Source organism: Mobula birostris, chromosome 2, assembly GCF_030028105.1.
Source record: "Mobula birostris isolate sMobBir1 chromosome 2, sMobBir1.hap1, whole genome shotgun sequence".
Lineage (NCBI taxonomy): Eukaryota > Metazoa > Chordata > Chondrichthyes > Myliobatiformes > Myliobatidae > Mobula > Mobula birostris.
The window spans coordinates 61,127,680-61,150,713 of record NC_092371.1 but is presented as its reverse complement, the minus strand read 5'-3'; the positions used below and the strand labels follow the sequence as shown (position 1 = coordinate 61,150,713).

The following is a 23,034-nucleotide window of genomic DNA, read 5'->3' as shown; positions in this document are numbered from 1 at the left end:
AGCCATTTTTCATCCACATCTCTATAATAGCTATTTATTTCTATAATGTGATAAAAATATGAGAATATATATTTCTATCTGTGTCATTAATTCATGAAAATTAAATTGGAAATGAATATTTCCTATATTTATGGGTACCTTGAAGTGCTTTACACATTTGTCAGGTGACACAGTGTACTGCCTTCTCAGTTAAGATGCAAGGAACATTACCTTGAGTGAAAGAGTCACGTTCAATAAACTTTGTCGCAGCTTATTTCAATAAAAGCGAGAATGGTTCATTGCAGAGAGTTATAATTTGGACTGCTGTATCAGGAAATATTTCATTCTACCCTCTTCAGTGTATCCCTTCTAACAAAACTCCCAGTTAACTTGCGTGACTAAAGGGATAAAGCCTATCCAAACGGTAATATTACATATAATCAGTGATGGGGAGCTGAGAACTGTTTCTGGCACTTCTGAAACCCAATATACTTCACATACCTAATAGGTGATACGCAAAGTCAAATCAGGATCAGAATATCATGAACTTCATGGGGAAGGAAGCTTTATTCCTAATAATAAACCCCTTAGACAGATTTTGCAATGTGATTTTTATACCCTTGAATCTTTGATCTTTCAACAGATCATGAACAAACTCTATAATCTTATTTATGCTGCAAACAGAGATGATCGACAGTGGCACTTAATAGAACAGCCAGTCTTACACCTATTTTGAGATCTGATGAGAAATAGACTGCATGACATTTAGGCAGTATAATCTAATACTGGTTTGCAGAAAATACTCAGAAAATACAAAAAAAATGAATTATGCATTCAGAGCAAAAGCAAAATAGGCAGATAGGTGTCAGATGCTATTTAACACACACACATGTGATATGACACACTTTGAAAGAGTAAGCAAGTATTAGGGCTGCATGGTAGCATAGTGGTTAGCATAATGCTTTACAGTGCCAGCGACTCAGGTTCAATTCCTACCATTGCCTGTAAGAAGCTTGTACATTTTCCCCACGACAGTGTGGGTTTCCTCCAATGCTGCAGTCTCCTCCCACATTCCAAAGACATACGGGTTAGTAGGTTAATTGGTCATTTGGGTGTTATAGGCAACATGGACTTGTTGGGCCAGAAGGGCCTGTTATAATGTTGTATCTCTATAGAGAATAAAAGTAAAAATAAATTTAAAAACCAAACACATTCTTGAAACAGTGGAAGTTACATGTCAATGTATAGAGAGTGGGATTAACTTTGGATGGGTGTGGATTAAAAACAATGGAACCAAACCTAACAGGGTGTACTGTATGTTTGTATTGCAAACCTTGTTGATATCTTGTGAAATAAAATTCGAAGTAAGTTAACCTGCAGTCAGATTAACTATAATACAGGAAATAGGCCATTCAACACAATTCAGTGGGTATTTGATAGCAGTCCCGGAATAAAACATTTTTCCAATTTTTTTTTTACACACAGCAATGGAATGGAAAAGATACAGCTTTGATGGTTACCAGGGTGGTTAACCATAGACGCTTCTCCGCTACTGTCAGTGTGGCAGATACATCTCAGAAGACTACAAGTAAATACAGATGCGTGATTCGATCAGAAGGAGGCTCAGGAGTTTCAAATTATGCAGAATTAATTGTGAAAGGTGAGGCCTTACTCATGTTATTTAAAAAAGCATGAAGTGAATGATATTGAGAGAAAAGCACTGATAGGTGGAAAGTGATAATTTACAGTACAGAAATATCCAGTGGCTTAGTTCAGCTAAATAACTTAAAGATTTCTTCATATATTGCATTTTTTTGCCACCTGAAAAGATGTTATATTGCAAACAAAGCTTTTTTCAAATGCAATTAACCAAAAGTATCAGTAAATATAAGACAAATGCAATTTTGTAACTTTTAACAAGCCTTACCAGATCCTCTGTAGGTCTGCATTCAGAACTTGTCAGTATTGAAAGAACCATAGTTGATATTACAAAGACCTTGAGTTGTATGTTACTGTAGGTTTTTCATTAAGTGTTACATTTCTTGCTGATGATCCTGGCTTTTTGAGTCCTCAACCCTATCTTATTGGCACTTGCTGATTAGAATTGGTGGCAAAGCTTTCAAAATTAATATGTTTTCTGTGTCATTAGTATATTGCATAAGTTTCCATTTTTTGGGAATTGGTTTGTACTATACTGGAAGCAGAAATACTAATTGGATTTAAAAGCACTTTAGAGCAGAGATTCCCAATCTGGGCTGCACAGGCCCCTAGCTTAATCGTATTAGTCCATGACCTTTAAAAAGGTTGGGAACTCCTGCTTTAGGGCAACAAATATGAGGCTATGGACTGAGTGGTGGAAAGTGTGAGTAATATTTTTATCTAACATGGATATGATTGGCTGAATTCCCTCCTTCTGTGTTGCATAGTATTTTGGCAATTCTTTTACTATTGTTACATGTTCTGAGATACTATGACATTGATACTTTGACACAGTGAAACTTTGTTTTGCCTGCCATCACATCAGAATCTGAAGCAGATTTGTTATCACCAGCTTATATGAGGTAAAATTTGTTTTGCAGCAGCAGTACAGTAGAAAGAGATAAAAGGATGATAAGTTACATAAATAAATAAATTGGGCAATAATAAAGGACCAATGAGGTAGTTTTCATGGACCATTTAGAAATCTGGTGGAGGAAGGGAAGAAGCTTTTCCTGAATCATTGAGTGTATATCTTTATGCTCCTGTACCTCCTCCCCAGTGGCAGTGTAATGCCCTGGTTATGATTTTTACTACTATGCTGTAGGTATTTCATTTTTGAAGTTCTGTAAGAGCAGTCTGTTTTGCTTTCAACCTCTTTGGGTTTGAGCTAAAGTTAAGGGGTTGTGATGTTCCTGCTTAGGAATGTAGTGTCATCCAATATGGATGATGGAACTGGGAGAAGTTTCTAGAGAATGCTAGGCAGGGAGGTTTTTTATGATAGACACTGGTTTGTGTCAAGGTTTTTTTGGCAGGAGTCAGGAGACGACAGGAGGGAAGATGGCTGAGGATGCCATACCATTTGCACATGGTGCTTTGTTCAGATGAATGGCTTCAAGGATGAAGGACCAATACTTCCTCTGGAGGAGCCAATTTGTTTGAGATGGATTTCGAGCAACATTTGGGAGGTTGTGTGTGCTCTCTCGCAGACTGGGGCCCAGTGCATGAGTTAAGAGCAACTTGAAGATGAGTTCCAACTTATGTGCACATTTGGTCTGGCTTAACTGTAATAGGTCCTTTTAATTTTTTTCCTTTTTATTCCTACCAACTGTTCGATAAAGCTGGTATTTGTAAATATACATTTTTTCTAATTGCGTCCAGTGCGCAATTTGTTATTTGTTGCTGACAAGTGACTGCATGGGGGCTGTAAATTCCACAGTATTCACACAGATTGGGATTCATGTGGGCAAGACATCCCAACCTCATGGGTTTGGTGGGACCCATGTCATATCAACCCTAGATGTATGGAGTCTGAAAAAGGTGATTTTCTCACTACTGAGTCCAGTGGCTGTTAATGAGGGAATAATAAGCCACACCTCCAGAGGTGCCTGATAAAAAGGGGTTTCAGTAGTTATGAGGAGCGTATGAGGAGTGAAGGTCCTTAGTGATGGGTTTCACCTTCTTGAGGCACTGACTTTTAAATATGTCCTCAATGGTGGGGAGGGTTGTAGCCGTGTCTGAGCCTATAATCCCCCACTTCCTCTCGCAATCCTGTCCAACGAAGCCTCTGCACCAGGATGTGATGCAAAATGCTAGAATGTTCTCCACCATACATCTTAGAAATTTGTAAGAGTCTTTGGTGATATATCAAATCATATCATACATGAGGTGCATTTAATACTCTTAACAGAGTAGATATGGCACCTGAACAGATTAGATATGGCAAAGTTATTTCCCATGGTAGGGAATTCTAGGACAAGAGGGCATGACTTCAGGATTGAAGGATGTCCTTTTAGAACAGATGCGGAGAAATTACTTTAGTCAGAGGGTGGTAAATCTGTGGAATTTGTTGCCATGAGCGGCTGTGGAGGCTAAGTCATTGGGTGTATTTAAGGCAGAGATAGATAGGTTCTTGATTAGCCAGGGCATCAAAGGGTGTGAGGAGAAAGCAGGGGAGTGGGAATGACTGGGTGAAGTGGATCAGCCCATGATTGAATGGTGGAGCAGACTCGATTGGCCAAATGACCTACTTCTGCTCCTAAACCTTATGGTCTTATAACAGCAGGACAGATGTTGTCCTTGAGCCTAGAGATTTATGGGTGCTTTCAGGCTTTCTATCTTCTGCCCAATTTAGGGTGGGGAGGTAAGTACCTTGTATAAGAATGGAAAAAAAAGGAAGATTTTTGCTTTGTCCTTTTCAGGACATTCAAAGTGCAGTCTATGACTACCTTTACAGTCAAATTAGGGCACATACAGAGACCCTTTGGCTTATTAAGTCCACACTGAACAATCTCATCAGCCACAACCCTCTCGTGTTATTTCCCTGTTGTCCTGGCAACCACCCAGTATTCTTGTACCCATTGTGTTTTACTTATAAACATAAGAAAGTAGAGCAGGTCCACTTACAATCTGCTCCAAGCTGAACTCCTGTTTTATGTGTCAGTCATATTCAAAAGTTGCATGTTTTGTTGAACACTAATCTTTTTCAACTAAATAAAAGGTGGCAGGTGAATTTGCCAAAAGCAATCATGATCACGAGGCCGGCATTGCCTGCATCACAAGACACAGAACATACAGTAATGATGATGGTGAAAGGAAAAAAGTCTGAGTTTAATAAGTCTCCACTGTTTCCACTCGATTTTCAATAGGTTTCAACCCAGCTCATTTTAAGATGTCAAAGACTTCCAAATAAAACATCGTTTAGTGTTTTTGCTTATTATTTCTAAATTACTACAGGTGATTGCCAATCCTCAGCAATTTTGCTGGATATTTGAAATCTGTGTTAGCAGTTTGAGCTTCCTGCCACAGCTGAATATGTTTTCTACAGTTAGATCATTCAAATTGCCTGAACCTCATATCACATGCCACCTGAAGATTCATCAGAATAAGGTTTACTATCACCGGTACATGTCGTGAAACTTGTTTTGCGGCAGCAAATACATAATAATAAAAACTATATATTACAATTAGAAGTATATATATATATATAATTAATTTGAGTAAGTACTGCAAAAAGAGAGGAAACATTAATGAGGTAGTGTTTATGGGTGTATTGTCCATTCAGAAATTTGATGGCTGAGGGGAAACAGCTGTTCCTAAAATTCTGAGAGTGTGTCTTTAGGCTCCTGTACCATTTTGATGGTAGCAATAAGAAGAGAACATATCTTGGGTGATGGGGGTCCTTAATGATGGTTGCCGCTTTATAGAGGCATCACCCTTTGAAATTGTCCTAGATGCAGGGAAGACCAGTGCCCATGATGGTCGTGGCAGAGCTTACAACTTTATGCAGCTTTTTCCGATCCTGTACGTCGGCCCCTCCATACCAGATGGTGATGCCCAGTTGGAGCATTTTCTATGGTACATCTGTGGGTTTACATTTAATTCATATTTATTCTCTGTTAATTCCATGGTCCTTGTAACACATAATTTAAAGTATAATGTACAGAATTTACAGTAGGATTGAGGATAAATGGAAAATGGAAATAGGAATCGAAAATGACAGATGATTTGATTATTTTTCATTACTACATACAATAAAAATGTTGTAGTGACTAAATCAAATCCAATAATCAGTGATAGATTGATTTCAAAGTCAGGTCACTTTTGTGATCTCTGCAGTAGTTTGTTGTATGATATTTGACTTCCATTACAGTGGATACAAGCTATTCAGTTGGAAATTATAAGAAAATGAAGAGTCTATAGTGCTATGTTGTAATGTTCTTGAAATGGCTACATTATAGCTCTCTCCAATCTTTGCCAGTTTCAGAATATCACTCTTCAGTTCTGTTCAGGAAATGAAACAGTTTTGGAAGAGATTCCAAATGACTGAACTAAATTTTAAGACAACATAATTTTGTTTGATTAATTTTAAAGCTTGAATGAAGATGGTGCAGCAGGTTTCAACCTAACGCTGCCTATTTTTGATTGATTACCATCAGTGTCTTCCTCCACAAAAATAAATTGCATGTCATTTAGTTTAAGTATAGATTTTGAGCATTTGACAGTGAACACAATTGATAATCTGACAATTGACACTCACTGGCCACTTTATTAGGTACACATGTACACCTGCTCTTTAATGCTATTAACTAATCAGTTAATCATGCAGCAACAACTCAATTCATGAAAGAATGTTGACATGGTCAAGGGATTCAGTTGTTGTACAAAGTATTAGAATGGGGAAGAAATATGATTTAAATGTCTTTGACGGTGGCATGCCAGTTGATGCCTGATGGGGTGGTTTGTGTATCTCAGAAACTGCTGATCTCCTGGAATTTTCCACATAGAACAGTCTTTAGATTTTACAGAGAATGGTGCAAGCGAAAGAAGGAATCCAGTGAGTGGCAGTTTTGTATGTGACTGGTTCAAGCTGACAGGAAGGTGTCAGTAACTCCAATAACCACACGTTACAACAGTTGTGTGCAGAAGAGCATCTCTGAATGCACAACCGGTCAAACCTTGAAGTGGATGGGCTACGGCAGCAGAAGACTACAAATTAGTTGATTAGGTATAGGAAGTCCCAAATAAACAGGCTACAAAGTGCATTTTAACTGTATTTCTTAAAATTCAATATACCCTCTGGCTTTTTTTCAGAAATACTTCTTTCTAACTTCAAATTAATAGCCCTCATTTATTGATGCTTGGTGGTAACAATGCCTCATCAGTGCAGTAACCTCTGAAAATAACATTGAAGCCATCTTTATTTCATCTTGAGCTACTGGAATTTTGTCCCTTGACAAGCTACAGCCTGTGCTAAATGTTGACAGGTGTGACAATTTAGCATGCAATTAGGGGAGGTCAGTGAGTTTGGTCTAGCATGTTCTTTTCAATAAGCTAAAATTGTTATAAATTGGCCTGATTAGTTTGTATCATGGCAATGTACAAATAAAAAAAACATTGCAGAGACCTTTCTGGTGTGAAAAGTGACATTCATAGAAGTAATAAGGCATTGGGTATGAACTGGGAAAATATTATTTCCTGTGGTTGAAAATTCTATCACAAACCCAAGATAAAAATAGTGCAAATGTTCTCAACTGTTTGCAGAGCCTTGCATGTGTGTCATTTCTGACTTTCTGCAATTTTCACCAGATGTTTCTCAGACCTCTGCTGTGCATTTGATAGAAAAAAAAATGTAAAGTACACTATTTGCAGAGTTAAATTTCACAGTTTCATTGATTGGAGACAATTAAAAAATTAGCCACTCGAAAAATCAAGCAAGTGCTAATAGACTCTTTAAACATTTCCTTGTGCTTCTGCAATGGCAAAAGCTCAAAATATAGCCTGTGAGCTGTGTTAAGATCTGGGGATGTGGGGAAAATGATGTAAAAGGAGCAATGATGTAATAATCCTGATGAATGGTCTTAGCCCAAGATGTCAAATCTTTAGTCAAGTCAAGTCACTTTTTAATTGTCATTTCGACCATAACTGCTGGTACAGTACACAGTAATAATGAAACAACATTTCTCAGGACCATAATGCTACATGAAACAATACAAAAACTACTCTGAGCTATGTAAAACAACACAAAAACACTAGATGACAGACCTACACAGAACTGCATAAAGTGCACAAAACAGTGCAGGCATTACAATAAATAATGTAGGTTGGTGTTATTCCAGGCTCTGGGTATTGAGGAGTCTGATGGCTTGGGGGAAGAAACTGTTACATAGTCCGGTCATGAGAGCCTGAATGCTTCGGTGCCTTTTGCCAGATGGCAGGAGGGAGAAGAGTTTGTATGAGGGGTGCGTGGGGTCCTTCATAATGTTGTTTACTTTGTGGATACAGCGTGTGGTGTAAATGCCTGTAACGGCGGGAAGAGAAACCCCGATGGTCTTCTCAATTGACCTCACTATCTGCTGCAGGGTCTTGCGATCTGAGACGGTGCAATTCCCAAACCAGGCAGTGATGCAGCTGCTCAGGATGCTCTCAATACAATCTCTGTAGAATGTGGTGAGGATGGGGGGTGGGAGATGGATTTTTCTCAGACTTCGCAGAAAGTAAAGACGCTGCTGGGCTTTCTTTGTTATGGAGCTGGTGTGGAGGGACCAGGTGAGATTCTCCATCAGGTGAACACCAAGAAATTTGGTGCTGTTAATGACGTCCACAGAGGAGTCGTCAATGTTCAGCGGAGAGTGGTCGCTCCGCGTCCTCCTGAAGTCAACACCCATCTCTTTTGTTTTGTTCACATTCAGAGACAGGTTGTTGGCTCTGCACCAGTCCGTTAGCCGCTGCACCTCCTCTCTGTATGCTGACTCGTTGTTCTTGCTGATGAGACCCACCACAGTCGTGTCATCGACAAACCTGATGCTGTGGTTCGAGCTGTGTGTTGCAGCACAGTCGTGGGTCAGCAGAGTGAACAGCAGTGGACTGAGCACACAGCCCTGGGGGGCCCCCGTGCTCAGTGTGATCGTGTTGGAGAGACCTCTTCCAATCCGGACTGACTGAGGTCTCCCAGTCAGGAAGTCTAGGATCCAGTTGCAGAGGGAGGTGTTCAGGCCCAGTAGGCTCAACTTTCCAATCAGTTTCTGAGGAATGTTTGTGTTGAATGCTGAACTGAAGTCTATGAACAGCATTCGAACGTACGTGACTTTTTTGTCCAGGTGGGTTAGGGCCAGGTGGAGGGTGAAGGCAATGGTGTTGTCTGTTGAGCAGTTGGGACGATACACGAACTGCAGGGGGTCCAGTGAGGGGGGGCAGCAGGGTCTTGATGTGCTTCATGACGAGCCTCTCGAAACACTTCATGATGATGGATGTGAGTGCAACAGGACAGTAGTCGTTGAGGCGGAACACTGAAGACTTCTTCGGCATGGGGACGATAGTGGCAGCCTTGAAGCATATAGGAATAACGGCGCTGCTAAGGGAGATGTTGAAGATGTCAGTGAGAATATCTGCTAGCTGGTCTGCACATACTCTTAGCACTCTGCCAAGAATATCGTCTGGTCCAGCAGCCTTCTGTGGGTTGACCATGCACAGGGTTCTCCTCACATGGGCCACAGTAAGACACAGCACCTGGTCATCTGGAGGAGGGGTGGTCTTCCTCGCCACCACGTCATTTTCTGTCTCAAAACGAGCGTAGAAGTTGTTCAGTGCATCTGGGAGGGAAGCATCACTAGTACAGTTAGGTATGTTGTCCTGTAGTTGGTGATGTCCTGAATACACTTCCACATGTGCCGTGTGTCGCCGCTGTCCTGGAAGTAGCTGTGGATTCGCTGGGCGTGTGCGCGCTTTGCCTCTCTGATGGCCCGGGACAGTTTGGCCCTCGCTGTTGTTAGGGCTGCCTTGTCACCTGCTCTGAAGGCGGAGTCACGGGTCCTCAGCAGCGCATGCACCTCCACGGTCATCCGTGGCATCTGGTTATCGCGTGTAGAGATGATCTTGGCCACAGTGATGTCATCGATGCACTTGCTAATGTAGCTAGTCACTGATGCCACGTACTCCTTTAAGTTGGTAGAGTCGCCATTGGTTGCAGCCTCCCTGAACATGTGCCAGTGAGTGTGCTCAAAGCAGTCTTGAAGAGCAAAGATGGCTCCTGCTGGCCAGGTTTTCACCTGCTTCTGTACTGGTCTGGAGTGCCTGACGAGCGGTCTGTATGCTGGAATTAGCATAACAAAGATGTGGTCCGAGTAACTGAGGTGGGGGCGGGGCTCCGCCAGTACGCGTCAGGATGTTTGTATAAACAAGGTGCAACACGCTCTCCCCTCTTGTTGCAAAGTCCACGTTCTGATGGAATCTGGGGAGCACTGACTTAAGGTTTGTGTTGTTATAATCTCCGGTGACAATAAAGAGTCCATCAGGGTGTGTATTCTGCAGTTCACTAATAGCCCCATACAGTTCACAGAGCGCGCCCTCAGCATTAGCGCTGGGGGATTGTAGACACGGACTATAAGGACTGTGGTGAATTCCTGTGGTAAATAAAATAGTCTGCACCTAACAGTCTCAAACTCCACTAGCGATGAGCAGTATCTGGAAACCAGCACAGAGTTCTTGCACCACTTCCGTTTTGATGTAAACACACAAGCCACCACCACGAGTCTTTTTGGAAAGAGCTGCATCCCTGTCTGCTCGAAACAAGACAAGCCCGTCCAGCTGAATGCCGGTGTCCGAGATTCCATCAGTGAGCCATATTTCCGTGAAAACATACACACAGCAGACTCTGTACTCCGTCGAGTATTTTGTTGGAGTCGGATGTAGTCCAATTTATTGTCCAGGGAGCAGACATTGGAGAGCAGAATGGACGGGAGAGCCGGCCAGCTAGGGTTTGCTTTTTGCCTGGCACTGACTCCTGCCCGCTTGCCTCGCTTCCGCTTCCTCGCACACCGCTAACGGCATCCCCACCTCCTGCCACCGGCAAAAGGTGACTCCGAGGACTGTAGGCCCAATCCCCTCAGCAAGCCGAGGTCGCGTAATTTAACCAGTAGATCTTCATGAAGGATGAAAGGATCTTCCTCTCCATACATGTTGCCTGACCTACTGAGTTCCTCCAATATTTTCCATGTGTTATTCTGGATTTTCAGCAACTGCAGAATCTCTTGTATTAATGATGTAAATGTATGCATAGTTAGTGTGCACTCAGTGGGACAAGTGGCCTGTTTTTGTTCTGTACAACTCTGAGTCTATGACATAGTAAAGTTAAGGCTTAAGGTTTTTAAAAATGTTCCCTTAGCTTAATGCATAGATATTTACCAAACATATCTTATCCCCAGAAAGATAATGGCCAACTGCTCAACTGAAGTATCTATTCTGGCAGGCCTGAGTAGCACATATATTTTTGTTTTATACATTAATAAAGCAGAAAGATAAATGTCCGGGGCTTAAATCTGAACCAGGCACAAGATTAAAAATAAAAACTTTGCATAGCCCAAAATACCAGATTAGATTAAATGGAGACAGCTGCTAACTGCACTTGCTATTCAGTAAAACAAGCCCTTAAAATGTGAATATGTAAGTTTCAGAAGCAAATTACAGGGGTTCTGTAGCCAGGAGGGCTAGGGTGCTTCTACCCTTCCCAAATTCTATTTAAGAAGTCCCTCTTTCCCAATCATTCCTCGGTTATTGGACTCTCCCTTCTGACTTCCAATTTATCATAGAGTCATAGAGAAGAACAACACAGAAACAGGCGTTCAGCCCATCTAGTCCATGCTGAAACCAATTAAACTGTCTACTCCTAATAACCTGCACCTTGGCCATATATCTACTATCCCTACTAGCTATGTACCTATCCAAATCTCTCTTAAAAACTGAAATCAAGTTCACATGGACCACTTGTACTAGCAGCTTATACCACATTCTCACAGCCCTCTGAATGAAGAAGTTCCCCTTAAACTGTTCACCTTTCACCCTTAAGCCATGACCTCTGGCTGTAGTTCACCCCAACCTCAGTGGAAAAAGCCTGCTTGTACTTACCCTATCTATACCTGTCATAATTTTATATATCGCTATCAAATCTCCTCTGAATCTTCTACATACTGAAGAATACAGTCCTACCCTATTCAATCATTCCTTATAATTCAGGTCCTGCAGTCCTGGCAATATCCTAGTAAATTTTCTCTGTACTCTTTCAACCTTGTTTATATCTTTCCTCTTTGTAAGTGACCAAAATTGCACACAATACGTCAAATTATACCTTACCACATCTTATATAACTTCAACATAGCATCCCATCTCCTGTACTCAATACATTGTTTTATGAAGGCCAAAGTGGCAAAAGCTTTCTTTACAACACTATCTATCTGTGACACCACTTTCAATGAGTTATATACCTGTATTCCCAGATCCCTTTGTTCTACCATACTCCTCAGTGCCTGACCATTCACTGTGTAAGGCCTCTGCCTGGTTGGTCCTATCAAAGTGCAAAACTTGTCTTCATTAAATGCATCTTCCATTTTCAACTTCTTTTTACAGCTGATGCAGATCCCTCTGCAAGCCATGATAGCCTTCCTCACTGTGCACTACACCCCAGTCTTCATGTATTCCATAAATTTGCTGATCCAGTTAACCACATTATCATCCAGATCATTAATATAGATGACAAAACAACAAAGGACCCAGCACTAATTTCTACAGGCCTCCAGTCAAAGAGGCAACTCTCTACTTCCACTCCCTGGTTTCTTCCACAAAGCCAATGTCTAATCCAATTTACTACTTTATCCTGAATGTTGAGCAACTGAACCTTCTTGACCAGTCTCCCGTGTGGGATGTTGTCAAATGCTTTACTAAAGTGCATGTAGACAACATCCACTGCTTTGCCTTCATACACTTTCCTGGTAAGACTCTAGAAGATTGATTAGACATGACCTACCATGCACGAAGCCATGCTGACTATCCTTAATCAGTCCATGTCTGTCCTAATACTTATGTGTTCAGTTCCTTAGAACACCTTCCAATAACTTTCTCACAACTGATATAAGACCCACGGGCCTCTCCTTTTGCTAAGGATGTTTTAAATATCTCTGTTAGGGCATTGGCAGTTTCTGCACTTGTCTCCAACAGGGTCTGAGGGAATACCTTGTCAGGCCCTAGGAATTTATCTACTCTGATTTGCCACAAGGTAGCAAATACCTCCTCCACTATAACCTGTACAGGGTCCATGAAGTTGATGGTGCTTTGCCTCACTTCTCTAGACTCTGTATCTGTCTTTCAGGTAAGTATTAGAGGCAAAAAGTGCACTTAAGATTCTCCCCATCTGCTTTGGCTCCACACATGGATTACCATTCTGGTCTTCCAGAGGACCAATTTTGTCCTCGCAGTCCTTTTGCTCTTAGCATATCTGTAGGATCCCTTAAGATTCTCCTTCACCTTGTCTGCTAGAGCAACTTCATGCCTTCTTTTAGCCTTGTGTTCTCTTGCATTTCTTCTACTCCATAAGCACATCATTTGTTCCTAATTGCCTATAGCTGCTATGTGCCTCCTTATTTTCTTTTAACCATGGCCTTAATATCGCTTGAAAATCAATGTACCTAACACTTGTTATCTTTACCTTTTATTCTGATAGGCACATACAAGCTTTGTACTCTCAAAGTTTTGTTTTTGAAGGTCTCCCACTTTGTAAATGCACCTGTCCCAGAAAACTGCTTGTCCCAGTCCACATTTGCCAGATTATTTCTGACACCATCAAAATTGGCCTTACTCCAAATTAAAATCTCAACCTGCGGAACAGACCTATCTCTTTGCATATTTACTTTGAAACTAATGGCATTGTGATCACGCAATGCAAGTATTTCCCCAGACAAACCTCTGTCACCTGCTGTCTCATTTCCTAATAGCAGATTTAGTAGCGGATGCTCTCTTGTCAGGACTTCGATGTGTTGATGGAGGAAACTTTCTGAATACATTTGACAGACTCTATCGCATCTAGTCCTTTAACAGTATGGAATTCCCAGTCAATATGTGGAAAGTTAAGATCACCTAATATAATAACCTTATGTTTCTTACAACAGTGTGATCTCTTTACAAATTTTTTCCTCTAAATCCCTGTTGGTTTGTTGAGTGATCTGTAATATAACCCCATTAATATAGTCATACTTTTCTTATTTCTTAATTCCAGTCATACTGTCTCACCAGTTGAGTTCTACAGTCCGTCCTAATGGAGCAGTGTCGTGACATTTTACCTGACTAGTAACGTCAGCCCACCTCCTTTAATCCCTCACGCTCTGTCACATTGAAAAGAACAGAACAACGGAATATTAAGCTGTCAGTCCTGCCATTCTTGCAACCAAGTCTCACTAGTGGTTGCAACATTGTAATTCCAGGTGCTGATCCATGCCATAAGTTCATCCGACTTTCCTATGATACTACTTGCATTGAGATATACATAGCTCAGGACTCTAGTCGCACCATGCTCAATCTTTTAATTCCTGACTTTGTCTGAGGTCTTATCAACATCTGCCTCCACAACCTCTCCACTAACAATACTGGCACTCTGGTTCCCATCCCCCAGCAACTCTAGTTTAAAACCCACCATGCAACATTAACAAAGCCTCTTGCTAGGATATTAATCCCCCTCTGGTTCAGGTGCAAACTGTTCCTTCTGTACGGGTCCCACCTTCCCTGGAAGAGAGCCCAATGATCCAAAAATCTTATGCCCTCCCTCCTTCACCAACTCCTTAACTACATGTTAAGCTGTATAATCTTTCTAGTTCTGGCCTCCTAGCACGTGGCATAGGTAGCAATCCTGAGATCACAACCCTGGAGGGATTTACACCTAACTCCCTGAACTCCCTAGGCAGAGCCTCCTCAATCATTCTACCCATGTCATTGATACCTACATGGACATGACCTCTGGCTGTTTAGCCTCCCACTTAAAATTACTGAGGACTTGATCTGAGATTCCTGAACCTTGGCACCTGGGAGGATACATAGTGGATCTCATTCTCCCCTATAGAACCTCCTGTCCATTCCCCTAACTAATATATCTCCTATCACCACAGCTTGCCTCTTCTCCCCGCTTCCCTTCTGAATTACAGAGGCAGATTCAGTGCCAGAGACCTGACACTGTGACTTTCCTCTTTTAGGTCAACCCCCCAACTGTATCCAAAGTGATATACCTGTTGTTCAGGGGGATGGCCACAGGGGTCCTCTGCACTGGCTCCTTAACTCCATTCCCTTTCCTGACTGTCATCTGTTTTCCTGTGTCCTGCACCTTGGGTGTAACTATCTCTCTATATGTTCTATCTCTCACCCCTTCAGTCCATTGAATAGTCCAGAGTTCATCCAGTTTCAGCTCCAACTCCTTAGTGCACAACTGTTAGAAGCTGCAGATGGATGCACTTCTCGTAGTTGTAGCCGTCAGGGTCACAGGAGGTCTCCCTGCCTTCCCACATCCCACACGAGGAGTATTCCACCGTACTGCCCGGTATCTCTACTGTCCTCGCTGAGCAGATGTAAGGAAGGGAAGGAAAATAAAACTTTGCCTCGAGCTTTTCTTTTCTTTGATTTTTCTGCCTGAAGTCTCGAAGAGCTAAAGCCTGAAGATCACCACTCTGACCCTCTCCGCTCAACCAATGGCCGCTGTGCTTGCCCCTGCCTTCCTTTAATTTACTCTTCCTATTCAATCCCAAACACCAAATGGTTGCTGATCAAAGTTTATTACACTGCTATGACCTGCTGCTCCCTTTTACTATTTGGGCAGTGGACCTGAGTAAAAATCCCCTCCTCTCAAACTTTCAGTGGCTGGATCGGTTGCTGGTCAAAGCTCTGTTACACTACCCTGACCCGATGCTCTCTTTTTCTACTTGGATAGTGAATCTGAGTGAAATCCCCTCCTCTCAAACTTCCAATGTCAAAGGATGCTGACTATTAATCCAATGCCAATTTCACTAATCCTCTGCCAATCCCATTTTATACTCCCACCCCCCACCCCACATTCCTTTCAACTACCTCTGGATTCTACCATTTACTTGCACACCAGGACAATTTACCAAGGCCAATAATCTATCAACTAACATGCCTTTAAAATGTTGGAGGAAACCCATGTTTCCACAGGAAAAAACATGCAAAATCTGCTAAAACAACAACAGAGGTCAGAACTGAACCTGAGTCACCTCAATGATGAGGCAGCAGCTTAACCAGTGGTACCACTGCATGGAATGTGATGTATTTACCCCAACTTGTACTAAATCTCTATTTCAGTTATGCTGTACACACTGGGAAAAGGCCTAGGTCGGAAGGGAACTGTTGCAAGACAAATTGAATGATCATCTTCTGGCATTAGTCTTGGCTCATTATCACAACAGCAACACCCTTGTCACTAAACAAGAGTGCCGTGTGTTTTTGTTCTCTTCTCTTTTGTACATAACTCAAGAAATGTAACATTATTGGAAGTGCCATCTTTCAAATAAAGTGCAAAAGTGAATCCCTGTCTGCTCTCTCAAATGGATATAAACGAAGTAAGCACTATTTGAAGATGAGCAGTGAGCTGTTCTTGCCAGCTTTTATCCTTCAACCAAATCCTACATAACAGCTTGATCATTTATCTCAATGCTGTTTGTGGGACATTTCCATGTGCAAATTAGTCACTGTAATGTTACTAAATTACAACACTTTAAATATAATCACTTGATATGAAGCATTTGGGAATGTCTGGAGGTCATAATAGACAGCATACAAATGGAACCTCTTTTCCTCTGTACCCAGACTTTATAGCTGTGGATTTATTGAAAAAAACTGTTGAGCCTGTTCTCAGCTTTAATTGAGTCAATAAAACGGATTTAATTTACATTTTGCATTTTAATCTTAGTCCTTAATTACATATAGTAATCAAGCCGAGGAATTGAAGCATGCAAGTGTGTGTGTGTTTATTGCGTCTATTGTAAATACAGCTGTAATCAGTCCTGAAGATGGGTCTGGGCTTGAAACATCATTTATTTATTTATTTATTTCCATAGATCCTGTCTTATCTGCTGAGTCTCTCAAACATTCTGTATGTGTTAGATTTTAGATTATGAGAACACTCAGTCCTCTTCTATTGTCATTTAGAAATGCATACATGCATTAAGAAATGATACAATGTTTCTCTGGACCAAAGACTAACACTGACAGAACCACATAATTATAACATATAGTTACAGCAGTGCAAAACAATACCATAATTTGATAAAGAACAGACCATAGGCACAGTAAAAAAAATTCTCAAAGTCCCGAGTTGATCAACTCCCGAGTCCCCGATAGCAGGCGGCTAAAGGGAGAAACCCCCTGCCATAAACCTCCAGGCACCGTCAACTTGCTGATACCTTGGAAGCAGCCGACCCCAGCCGACCCTGAGTCCATCCGTCCAAAAACTCCGAGCTTCCGACCAGCCTCTCCGATACAGCCTCCTGAGCGCCATCCTCTGCCAAGTGCCTTTGACCTCTCCCCGGCCGCTGAAACACGCAAAGCCGAGGATTTCAGGGCCTTTAGCTCCGGAGATTCTGGTTACCACACAGTAGCAGCGGCAGCAAAGCAGGCATTTCAGAAGTTTTCCAGATGTTCTGCTGTGCTCTCACGTCTGTCTCCATCAAATCAGGATTGTGAACGGTCCCCTACTTGACAGATAACAGACATTCATCACCGAAGTGGCTGCTCACGCTGTCGTCGCACCGCCATCTTCTCCCCCTTGAGCTGTACAGTGTTGAACTGTAATCTTGGTTTGATTAATTATGAGATGTGCTAAAGTTGGGAAATAGTGGCAGAGAAGGTGGACATTTAGGGAATATCCTGTTCTGCATTGACTTTTCCAATCCTTAGGCTACATCCTGGGCTGTAACCCTCCTCATTCATGAGTGATCAATATTATTTTATTTATTGTGTATTATTAGAAAATAGTCAGAAAAAATATGATAAAATGAGCAAGCGGGGGCAGTCAGCACATTTTGTGTGCCACTGTTCCTGATGTTGCATTGAGTTGCAGATAATTAGGCACTTGACAAGGTGCAACAAAAAGAAGATTGTTTTAAGTGGAGCAGCCATTGTGGGAATGGGCCAGTGTTAGAGTGGGGAGTTGAAGCTTTAGCTCATCAAGGCTCAGGTGAGGAGAGGCATAGGTGGGCTGAATAATGGCAGATAGAATTTAATGCAGTGAAGTGACAGGTGTTGCACCTTGGAAGGCCCAACCAGGATAGGTGTTAGGCAGTGAGTGGTAGGGCACTGAGGAGTGCTGTAGAATGGAAGGATATAGGAATACAGATCCGTAATTCCTTGAAAGTAGTGTTAGATGCAGATAGGGTCCTAAAGAAAGCTTTTGGCACATTGGCCTTCATAGATCAATGTATTGAGTATAAGAGTTGGAATGTTATGTCTAAGTTGTATAAGATGTTTGTGAGGCCTAATTTGGAGTATTGTGTCCAGTTTTAGTCATCCATCTACAGGAAAGATGCAAATAAGATTGAAAGAGCAGACAAAATTTACAAGGATGTTGCTGGGACTTGAGGACCTGAGTAATTGGGAAAGGTTGAATAGGTTAGTACTTTATTCCCTAGAATGTAGAGAATTGAGGAGAGATTTGACAGGGTAAATGCAAGCAGACCTTTTCCACTAAGGTTGTGTGAGACTACAACTAGAGGTCATGGGTTAAGCGTGAAAATTGAAATGTTTACGGGGAACATGAGGGGGAGCTTCTTCACCTCAAGGATGGTGAGAGTATGGAACAATCTGCCAATGCAAGTGATGGATGCAGGTACGATTTCGACATTTAAGTGAAATTTGGATAGGTACATGGATAGGAGGGGTATGGAGGGCTTTGGTCTGGTGTAGGCCGATGTGACTAGGAAGGTTTATGGTTTGGCATGGACTGGATAGACCGAAGGGCTTGCTTCTGTGCTATGACACTAAGACATCTCTTGATTTAGAACTTCTTCCCTTGTAGTGAAATCAGTTATCTTCTGCCATTATAGTTGACTGTACTTTTTCCATAGATGCTTCCTGACCTGCTGAGTTTCTCCAGCATTTTATGTGTGTTGCTTGGATTTCCAGTATCTGCAGATTTTATCTTGTTTGTGCTAAGAAAGAGAGAGTGTGCTGACATTGGAGAGGGTTCAAAGGAGCTTCACCAAAATGATTCCAGGAATGAAAGGGTTATCATATGAGGGGTGATTGATGGCTCAGGAGCTATACTCATTGGAATTTAGAAGAATGGGGAGGGGATCTCATTGAAACCTATCAAATGTTGTAAGGCCTAGATAGAATGGTTAAGGAGAGGATATTTGCTATAGTGGAGGAGTCTGGGACCAAAGGGCACAATCTCAGAAGAGAGGGATGTCCATTTGGAACAGAAATGAGGAGGAATTTCTTTCATCAGTCAGTGGTGAATCTGTGAAATTCTTTGCCATAGGCAGCTGTACAGCCTAGGCTATTGGCTGTAATTAAGGCAGAGGTTGACAGGTTCTTCATTAGTCAGGGCGTGAAGGTTATGTGAAGAAGGCAAGAGAATTTGGTTGAGAGGGAATTGGTTCAGCCATGATGAAATGGTAAAGTAGACACAATGGGCTGAATGGCTTAATTCCTATAATTTATGTTCTTATAACCTCTAGTCCAGCTACCATCCTGGGAAACCTCTTCTGCCCTCCTTCCTCAGCCTTCACGTTCTTTCTGTAATGGGATAACTAGAAATTATGCACAATACTCCAAATACAGCCTAACCAAAATTTTGTATAGTTACAATAAGAGTTTCTTGCTTTTATACTCATTGTCCTGACAAATTAAGGTAAGCATGCCATAGGTCTCCTTTATCACCCTATCTACTTAGGTGGTATTTTCAGGGAGCTGTGGACTTGGGCCCCAAGGCCCTCTCTACATCAATGCTGTTAAGGGTTCTGCATTAACTGTCTATTTTTCCTTTACATTTGATGTCCCAAAGTGCAAAACTTCATGCTTGCTCTCTTGCTCTGATTAAACTCCATTTGCTGTTTGTCTGCCCATATTTCTAACTGATTTATGTCCTGCTGTATCTTGATAACATACAACTACACAAATCTGGGTTGTCTGCAAACTCACCCATCTACACTCCACCCATTCCAATGCTGCAATTCCAAGGTGTTTTTAAATACTGTATCAGACAAAGGAATTTCCTATGGCACTCCAGCTGTGAACTTTCATCTCTAGCAACTATTTACTTTGTCCATTTATTTCTTCAGTTCCTCGTCCATGTTTTACATTGATATGTTGTAAGTTCAGTTTGTAAATATCTGTCTTACTCAATGTTTTATAGATGGTGATAAGTACACCATATAATTCAGTATTTCTTCCTTGCTCTAACAGTGGAATATTCCTCACGAAGCCCTATTTATTGTTAAGACATTCTAACCATGTGCTTTATCTTCAAGTCTGATTGGTTCATCTACTTCTTTGAGAAAAGGAAATCTGCTTTCCTTGCTTAGCCCTTCTGTAACTTAAGACTCCCAACCCCCCACCATGTCCTGACACGCCGCTAAGCTAAAAGCCACTGTGGTCCTGAAGAAGGGTCTTGGCCCATAATTTTGACTATCTATTCACTTCCCTAAAAGTGCTGCCTGACCTGTTGATTTCCTCCAGCATTTTGGGCAGGTGTTACTGTGGCATAAAAATAGGCCTTTGCCACATTGCATATGTTCTATGAATGAATAAAAGAATAATATTGGTCATCAGAGTGTGATGAACCATCATAACCTTGAGAGAGACTAAAGCTGCATTTTGCAAGAGCAAGATATAAAGAAGTTGTTCCTGGATATACAAACATGTTCGTGTACAATCTAGAAGAGATGAATATTGCATCATAACTATTGGGTACTGAAAAATATCTAAATTAGAAACTATAAGAAATGGTAAGTGTGAATAACGCATTGTAGCAAAGTTACAGGTTTCATTGGAGGCAAATAGAATTTAGCCAATTATGTGAAAACACTGGCAAAATAACAGCTGGGGTATGGTTTATCTTTCCAGATGATGTAGTGTACTAATAAACTGAACTATGCTTCTGTAGTTCCATATCATAGTAAACAAGCGCTTTCTCTGTGCTGTGATAATACCTAAATTAGCTCTAAGTGATTTGTTACATTTCTATTGAAAGCATTGCTTAGTTAACTATGAACTTGAATAAACTCTATTGATAGCTCTGAGTCATAAGAAGAAGAATATTAAGTTAACACTAAATCTGTTATAATATGTTTCTCTATTTTTATTAGAATCTTGATAGAGATGATTAAAATTCAGTGATTATTTGAATATTTAAGCTGCACTACATTCTACACCAATTAGTTGCAAGTTTTTGTTTAAATAAACTTGGAAAATCAAATATCAATAAAACATTGAAGCCTTTAGTTGCAGCTAAGTGGGAGCAATTGTCTATTAAGTTTTGTAACTGCTCTGTCATTTTAAAATTCATATTAAAATATTGCTGAATTTCAAACTGTGCTTAATGAATCAGTAAGCATATAAAGTCAGCCTCTATTTAAATTGATTGTAGTGCAGAATGAAAAACAACCTGTAACAGAAACAGATGAGTCAAAATACAAAAGTGAATTTAATCAAGAAGTAATTTAGATTTTTTTTCTGTGTACCACAATGAGATATTGACATACTGTAGGTATCCAGAGATTGAAGTCAATGAATTAATTAAAAGTATTTTACTTTGGGATAGAAGCAATTCACATAGAAGTTCAGATTGTGATTCCTCAAGATACCACACATTAACAGTGGCAAAAATTCAAATACCTTTCAATTTCCAAACAAATCGCAACAGAGCATTTATGGTCCATTCAGCTTGTGCATATATGATTCCTAAATGATCATTCATTCATTAGCCTACAATATAGTATTTGGCAGTCTGACTTGTACTATTCCTGACTAGAAATGCATCTTAATATTAAAAATATTCAGAGAGGAACTAGTCTTTGTAATTTCCACTTTGGAGAATAGTTTTTCAGTGGGCAACTTACAGACAAAGCTGGATAGCACTATTAAGTCCCAACAATGTAGGCAAGGTTTGGCTGCAGCAACAAAAAATTTGCTGGAAGAACTCAGAGGGTTAAGCAGTATATGTAGGAGGTAAGGAATTGTTGATGCTTCAAGTTGAAATCCTGCATGAGGGGTAAAGATTGCACAAAAAAATGCGAGGTTTTGGCACGAAATCGACAATTCCTTCTTTATCACAGATGTTGCTCAATTTACTGAGTTTTCCCAGCAGATTAATTGTCGGTCCAGATTCCAGTACCTGTAATCTCTTGTGTCTTCTCATTTAATCTTGATTGTAAAATATAACTGCTGAGTTTGTGACATCAGTGTAAAAACACATGGGAATATTCAGCACAATTGTACTCAATTCAGCACATTCGCTTCTTCTATTCCCACTTGCACTTGGACCACAAATTCCTACTCTTAAGAGGCTTCCTTTCAATGATCATGTCAGCCTGGAAGCACAAGTTAAAATTCTCATCCTGTGTTTCATCTCTTTGAGCAGGATTGATCTGTTGAAAACAGCCAGCATTTCCTACCAAATAAATGTGTCCTGAATTTGCTCTTGGTAACTTATCATTGTCCTTATTTATCAAGAATCTCTCTACTTCTGCCTTGAAAATATCCATCGACTCTGCTTCCCCTGCTCCTAGAGTAGTGGTCCAAAAATTCATGAGTCTCTGTGGGAGAAAAACATATATTATTCTTCAATAAAAATATTGTTGCACTTGTGGACTCAAATACACTTGTATATTAAGAAGTATTGCCTTACTGGAAATAAGCACTGACTGTTACAAATTCAATTATGTAATCCTCTTCAGTATCACACAATTGAAAATTAGTGATTATTTCTAGGTCAGTTCACATCACTTCAGAAATTTGACAATTTGACTGAGATTCATTCTTGTATATTTGATGGAATGTCGATATCATTCACTGTTCTGATGATACTGTTCCCTTTCCAATGTTACTTTTGGACCATTATAGGTATATTCTTCTTAAGCCTATCACCACTACTAGGGCATGGGCCACCAAAAGCAGCTCGCCAGTGTCCTGTGTCCTGGGCCAATAGAAGGTTGTTCAGCCCTGTGACTTCCACTTTCAGGACACAACTTCCAACATCTTCCAGGTGAAAATCCTTCCTCTCTCAGGGATGAGGTCCTTGGAGCCTCTGTTTGCATTTTTGGGGCTCTGGGTCTTTACACAATGGGGTTGCTGCCTCATACCTAACCCTCCTTTCATAGCCGGGATCGGGCCTGTCCATGGTGGACTTCCTTTATAGGCATATTTAATTAAGTTGTTATTGGAGTGATTCCCAGATCATTGACTACTCCCAGATCTAATGTGTTTATTTTTTGCAGCACAAGATTTGGATCCCATGCTTACGTTTAATGCTTTGCCTCCATGTTCCCATCCATAACCAACCGGACAACATGACATCTGCCACCTTGCCAACACCAT

At 40.9% G+C, this 23,034-nt stretch overlaps 1 protein-coding gene across 3 annotated transcripts in view; it reads left to right on the top strand.

The window, feature by feature from the left end:
- LOC140187024 (receptor-type tyrosine-protein phosphatase T) overlaps positions 1-23,034 on the top strand; it is a 1,622,799-nt gene that overhangs the window by 747,890 nt on the left and 851,875 nt on the right. For all 3 annotated transcript variants that reach the window (XM_072241892.1, XM_072241901.1, XM_072241888.1), the window contains exon 6: positions 1,465-1,639. In XM_072241892.1, coding sequence (XP_072097993.1) covers positions 1,465-1,639 — 175 coding nt within the window. The remainder of the gene's footprint in view (positions 1-1,464; positions 1,640-23,034) is intronic.